This window comes from Rhagoletis pomonella, unplaced genomic scaffold, assembly GCF_013731165.1.
Source record: "Rhagoletis pomonella isolate Grant_MI unplaced genomic scaffold, Rhpom_1.0 Rhpom_scaffold_00001, whole genome shotgun sequence".
NCBI lineage: Eukaryota > Metazoa > Arthropoda > Insecta > Diptera > Tephritidae > Rhagoletis > Rhagoletis pomonella.
In genome coordinates this window covers 34236510-34243546 of record NW_023458555.1, presented here as the reverse complement: position 1 = coordinate 34243546, position 7037 = coordinate 34236510, and the positions used below count along the sequence as shown (strand labels likewise).

The following is a 7037-nucleotide window of genomic DNA, read 5'->3' as shown; positions in this document are numbered from 1 at the left end:
TATTTAAAAAATTCTAAAAAATCTGATTAAAAAGTTGAAAATTTTGAAAAAAAAAAATTTTTGAATGAACCATATTTTTATACTACATTGGCGGAAAAATATTAGAATAAAAATTGTTGCATATATTATGAAAAATTTGCATATATTTTGCCCATACTTTGTTCCAGCAGTGTATGTGTTTGAACACCATCTCCTCTTTGTGGCCCATCGGCACGGCGAATTTAAAGAAATAATGCATTTTTTATAATAGATTTTGCTATTTAAATTTAAAAAGCACATTTAAAATGATCAAATATTCGTTTTTTTTCCTAAAATCTTATGAAATTCAGTCCGTGGTCCAAAAGGAACCGAAAACTCCTCGGAGAATTTTTATGCTGTAACAGCAACATCAACCCCATCCCACAAATTAAAAACTGTGAACGAAATTTGTATGCTGTTACAACAACAACCTAACCTAACCTAATTTTTAAAATTAGCTTTTACATTTGAATAATCGCTGGGAAAGAATTTAAAAATATGATAAACTTAGGACCGTTTTCTCGAGTAGCTTTTAAAGCTTATCTGCCCGTCAAACACATTTTTTGAAAACAAAATTTTGGGTTAAATGCTATGATATAAAAAATATATATATTTTTTTTGTTCAATAAAAAATACATATTACTTATATACATACATAAATACATAAATATGTATGCATATATGTATGTACAATGCAACCCTCTAGGAAAGGCAAACATATGTACCTCCATGCAAGTCGTACAGTTTCTAAAGAAGCATGGGCACATTCGTTTTCAGTAGACAGTGAATTTCTTTTCTAACATACAACGTTATTAGTGTGTAACTTTGCACCTCACTGTGCATGGAAGGCATGGCAGTAAACTTTATGAAATTTTCCTTAATAAGTGGAAAACATTGTTTCCATAAGAAGCGAAAAGGAGGCAATGTCGATTCAAAACTTCTGCTCTGTTTCGATAACCAACGAAGATAAATGTTTCCAAATAGCATTCTTCCATATTTTCCTTGAGGGAATGTACATATGTATGTACGTAGGTAATATTTTCCTACACCTCAAATGAACCCCAAGCGTGTCAGCTATCGGATGCATATGCACGACCAAAGCTTTTATAGTTTTATCAAAGCGTTGGCATCTTTAAACATGTGTACATAAATGAATCCATAATAATTGTCTAATAATCGGGCCTTCCTTTTTAATTACTAATACACTTTGCTAATTTGCATCAGAAGCAGGTTCCTCTGGCCTACATTTGTATGTAGTTACATATGTACTTACGTATGTACATACATACATTCCGACGACGCTGCACTATGGGAATAGTACAATAAATAAGATGAAACATAAATGAAAGCAAGTGCATATGATTATAACAAAAACAATAGTAGAACATTGTGCATTAAAGAAATAAGCGACCAATAAATGCAATTCAGCCTAAATTGATTTGTCAATAATTGGTGCAATGTCATCTAATGAGCAATGAACGCCGGATTTCTGGAGAAATCGCGCATAGGTAGCCTAATAATCGATGCCTATCGCTACATCTTGGCTTAGCATTGACGACATTAGCAATAAACAATTTTGCGCCAGCTGTGGGATGCACTTTTCAAATTCCTATTAGAATTCCAGATTAAGCTAACAATTGGATATAAACGTAAATATGTCTGTATGTATGTACTCACCTACACATGCATGCAAAATTCAAACCGCACACCTCCGTTTTTTTACCATTTATTTTCATCAGCTCCATCAATAACAAACACTTTTAGCATTCCACTTTTTTGGTTTTGGCACTGGCGAGGATTTTTAATATTACTTTATGTCAAGTTTTCTCAATTTAACTAAACTTATTCATAATTCCAACTCCAATTGCTCTAAATCCATTGAAGGGGTTTTTTTTCAAAACATTTGATTTTGACGTTTATCTCCCGGCAAAGGTGATGTCCAGGGTTGCTACTGCTACTTTCTTTCCTACCAGAGCTGATTCAAAACATAACATCTACTCCCAACCCAAATCCCAAAAACCTCCCATAAATCGAACAGTACTTTTTGTGAAATGACAACTCGTGGTCCGCGACCCATAAAAATGAACTGAACGTATTATAATTATAATTATAATTTCTTTAATTATAAGGATTTCATGAAAAAAAATTATAAACGTTTATTTTCCAAGATTAATACTATGTTCACGTTGAGTGTTTAATTGAAGTTTATGGGCCATTATGGGCCATTAATTGGCGCAAGTACAAAATAAAATGGATATCAATTGTTAAATATTTTGATTTTTTTAATTTTAATATCTTCTGAACAATGAAACCTATTAAAAAAACTAATGACGTCAAAATAAAGGTAATTAAGGGGTATTTCACTTGGTGTATATAATGGTTTTCTTTTTTTTTTATTTTTAAGCCAGAAGAATAACCAAAAAAAAATAGAAATATATTTTTTTAATGGCATTTATAAACGAAAATTATCAACGTGAACCAGCGTGAACATAGTATAAACATAAAAATTAACTTTAATATAGCCATGTTTCTCACCTCCTCTGTAACTAAACTTTCCCAACAGATGCCGCGGTATTTAGCGAGTATTAATTCACAAGCATGCAATCGCTGATTGTGATTAGCATTTTTCGACCGAAAAAGAAGCAGCATACACAAAACAGCATTCTTCCTGATTCTTCTTTTGCAAAGTGTTTTCGTTTTGCGACTTTCTTTATTTTTGTCTTAATTATTTACAGAAGTTAGTAAAAATGTCGTCGCATTCTGCTACTAAAATAGACCAAAAAGAATATCTTAAAAAGTATTTGTCCGGCGACAAAGTAAAGAAGAAAAAGAAGGACAAGAAACGCAAGAAGGATTTTGGTGCCGCTAAAGTGAAAATTATTGACGATGACGCTTCGTATAATCAAACACAACAAGAATTCGATGAGGAGCTACTTCTTGGTGGTGAGGATGCACCACAGATAGTCGGCGAGTATGTAGAAGAAACTGCTAACGGCTCAAGCGCGCCAAAGTGGCGTAGCATTGTAGTGAAAGAGGAAGACTTTGATGAGGAGAGTGAAGTAAAAGTGAATCACATATCAGCGGATGATTTGTGGGGACCGAAGCAAATTAAACGTAAAATTAAAGATGAGTTTTCACCACCACGTCGAAAAACAAATGTTGACACCCGTCAACGTTCACCAGATAACTCTCCGCCAAGGCGTAAACGTAAGGACAGTTTGAGTATGCGTTCACCAGTTGCAGATGAAAGAAGGCATGGGCATCTAACTAAACACGATTCATCTTATAAAAAAACTGGTTCACCAAAGTATAGTAGTAAACGACGAAAAGAAAAATCACCAGTTCAAAGTTCAAGAAAGGAAAAGCAACGTTCGCCTGGTACAGTTAATAGATCGCCCGATCAAAGCCCACCACGAAGGAACAAACGTACGCCGGATCAGAGCCCGCCCAGGCGAAATAATAGTACGGCAGATATAAGTCCTCCACGAAGAAGTAAACATTTATCTGATCGAAGAAAAGAAAGAAGTCAATCTAGAGATCAAAGTCCTATGAGAAAAAGAAGAGATTCAGCTGGTCCGAGCCCTCCAAGCAGAAGAAATCGTTCAGCTGATAGGCCAAAACATAATTCTGCCAACGGAAGCCCACCTCGAAAAAGCAGTCGCTACAACAAGGTCTCCGCAAGATCTTCAAGTTCCGACCAAAGCCCACCAAGAAAAAATAAACATAAAACAAGAAAGCACAAGAGGAAAAGTCGAAGTCGTAGTCGAAGTACTGATGAGAGTCCGCAGCGACGTAGGAAACGTGCCTCATCTTCTGACCAATCCCCACCGAGATATAGTAATACCAAAAAAGGACAAAAGAGTAGCAGATCTCCTACAAAAAAGAGTCATAGACATTCAAGCGATCAATCGCCTCCAAGACGAAATGACGGTAAACATTCACCGCCACGTAAGCGCCTGGATAACGGATCGCCAATTCGTATAAAACGTGAACAAGTTTTTCCAGACCAATCACCACCACGGCGCAAGCAAGAATTTGTTAAAAAGGAACCATCGCCTTCGCCGCCACCCACGCATAGTCGTTGGTCTAAGTTAGAGCGCAGGAGTAGTGATTCTCCACCGCCAACACACAAGCCAAAAGCTTCTAAAACACTCGATGGCAAAAGAGCTGGTCTGCAAGATGCCAAGTCGCTAATGCAAGAAACTGAGGAGCGTCGTAAGCGCGAGGACCGCATGTACAATGAGATGTCCAAAGAATTATCAGGACGTGATGCAGAGGTGCGTGTGCGCAACACAGGTCGCAAGGGTCAACGTGCCCGAGATGCCGAAGCAGAAGATCCTGAAGAGCGACGACGGAAGGAAGAGCATGAACGGAAGAAGAAGGAAAAGTACGATCGTTGGGGAAAAGGTTTAAAACAGGTCGAAGAACATCGACAACGAGCAGAGGCTGAATCATATGAAGGCAGTAAGCCATTAGCACGTTATGAGAATGACGAGGACTTGGATCGTTATCTACGCGAACAAGAACGCGCCGAAGATCCTATGTTGGAGTACATGCGAAAGAAGAAAAAGGAGCGGCAAAAAGATACAGGCGCAGTTGCAGAGATGCCTAAGTATGAGGGCTCATATCCAGAGAATAGATTTGGTATACGGCCCGGCTACAGGTGGGATGGAGTTGATCGGTCGAGTGGCTTTGAGAAGAGGTGGTTCGATGTGCAAAATGAGAAGCGTGCCAAGCAGGAGGAGGCATATCTGTACAGCGTGGAGGACATGTAATTCGAGGTATGGGATTTTTTAATTAATTTTGTATTTTGTGGTAAATCTTCTTTGTACGTCTTATTTTTACAGATATGAACATATGTGTACTCGCTGATAAAATGGCTACACCAGTTCGTGTGGAAAACGGTCGGAAAAGGCAAAGCATTCCATCCGCTGTTAATACTTGTGCTCCTTTTTATGTATTTATAAGCATACATTATAATGCAACTAAAAATTGTAATGAGTTTAGTTTAATTTTTAAGATTTTAAACAGATTTTTTCGCTAGAGACGAAGGTAAAGAACTTATTGAATTGAAGTTAATTCCAACTCAGAGTTATTGCATGGTAGCGTTCCGACATGGCGTTATTGAAAATGTTAAAATTGAAATTCAAAGTTACCCACTACGGATTCGAAGTAACGAGTATTTTGTAAATAAATACCATCAAGTCAGGAATTAATTGTATAAACTTTTGTAAAAAGAACTGTGCTGAAAAGGCAAAAACGATAAATATAATTGTTTAGATGAAACCATTAAATTTTACCCACAATTTCAAAAAAAAAATTCATTTCTAATATTTTATTTTTAGAAATATATCTTATTTATGAACAAAACTGCAAGGATTAGGAAAACATGTTAAAATATCTTACTACATACATTCGCTTAATGCCAGAGTTTTATCGTTCTAGAATAAAATACTTTTCATATTTCAACAATTTATTACTTGAAAAATTTATTTACATTCGCTAAATACAACTCTAGCGTGAATCGGTTTGGTACAAAATGCCTCTACAAGACTCGACTACCCAGTTGGACTGTGTAGAATCAAAGGATGTAAATCTATTTACCTTCTTTGGTTTCGGGTAGTTTTTTCAACTCGGCCTTATACCATGTTCTGACCGACATCGAAAACATGTTTTCGTTGCTAAAACTGGTTTTCGACATAAAACTTGTGTTTTCGTCCATGTAAAATCTGTCAAACGAAAACTAGTTTTCGCTGAAAACCACTTGAAAACTCACGTTCCACTCATTCCAATCGGTGTGTGCACTAGTTTTTTTCGATTATTTATCGAAGTGGAAGTCATATTTTGTCATCTTTCATACGCCACTTCGGATTTATTGGCCCGTAGTCATAGTCAAAATAAAGTCGACTTTAAAGTTAGTTGCAGCTTTTTGACATAATTTTCAATGGGATATCTGTCAAAAAAGCTGCAACTGACTTTAAAGTCGACCTTATTTTGACTATGACTACGGGCCATTGTTAATTGGCTGACCAAAATAAAATAAGTATGGAAGTAAAAGGTTGTTAATGAAAAGAAATTGAAGGAAAATTATTTTGGTTTTGTATTTGTGTAGCAAAACTGTAAACAAAGGATGTAAGAAATGTCAGCGAAAACACCAAAAGTCGGTGCGAACAGCCTTCAGCCTACAATCCTAAAACTCGTTTTCAAGGTGTTTTCGTTGTCAGAACATGGTATTAAGAAACTCATAGCCTGCATTTCATTATTCATTCTGAACGTTTGGAATAAACTTTTTTGTTTATTTATTCTTTATAACGTTCCTGATGATATGTTGACGTATATTTCAAACGTGTTCTGTTTATTCCGGCTGTGAAATGGGATTATCCGGAATGTATAAAGAAACGCAGCCATAGAAACGAAATGTATGGTGGTAAGCGTTGAGCATTGGTTAAATCACATGTATTTACCCGATACTGTTCTTGCTGGGGCACTATCCAAACGGTTAGAACCAAAGAACCACAATAAACAGCGCGATAAAGCAGCACACAAAGCAAATGTGCAACGAAATATGACAACAACAGTTGGTTATTTTTTGGGATTCTGCAAGTACAGTATTGAAATGTCTAAAATATCTATATTTATTTGTAACTTAAATATTTAGCTCGCTAATGAAACCTTAAAGAAATTACATTTTGTGTAAAATTGAATTCAATTGGTAAGTAGTATAACATATTTATATGGAAAGTAAATTAAAAGTGCTTTGTCTTGTTGTTTTGAAATGATCCGAAGGTATCGCTTGGGCATATTATGTTGGTGACTTCATGGATTTTATGTATGTACATAGTAGTTGCAGGTGGCAGGTAGCTAAGTTGGTAGCTAAGCTGGTACATATTAAGACGCTAGGACGCTTAAATGTATGTGCCCGCCCAATTTTTAATTCATTTTATGCCTACATCCATACCTATATGTACTATCAAATCTGTGGTCATATGGAATAGTAGCTTAAGTCAGAAGGCTGGCTT

At 36.1% G+C, this 7037-nt stretch overlaps 1 protein-coding gene across 2 annotated transcripts; it reads left to right on the top strand.

Annotated features, from left to right (window-relative positions):
* The first annotated feature begins 2656 nt into the window (after positions 1-2656).
* Positions 2657-5270, top strand: LOC118743189 (BUD13 homolog). 2 transcript variants are annotated; one of them, XM_036475746.1, is made up of 3 exons: positions 2657-3575; positions 3609-4799; positions 4866-5270. In XM_036475746.1, exons 1-2 carry the CDS (start codon positions 2766-2768, stop codon positions 4791-4793), a joined length of 1995 nt encoding a protein of 664 aa, XP_036331639.1. In that variant the 5' UTR covers positions 2657-2765; the 3' UTR covers positions 4794-4799; positions 4866-5270. The 2 variants fall into 2 exon arrangements, with proteins under 2 accessions (XP_036331639.1, XP_036331631.1); XM_036475738.1 differs by having other exon boundaries at positions 2657-4799.
* The last annotated feature ends 1767 nt before the right edge of the window (positions 5271-7037 follow it).

Coding starts and splice junctions, on each gene's coding strand:
- LOC118743189 (XM_036475738.1), top strand. CDS start 2,766: ATGTCGTCGCATTCTGCTACTAAAATAGACCAAAAAGAATATCTTAAA.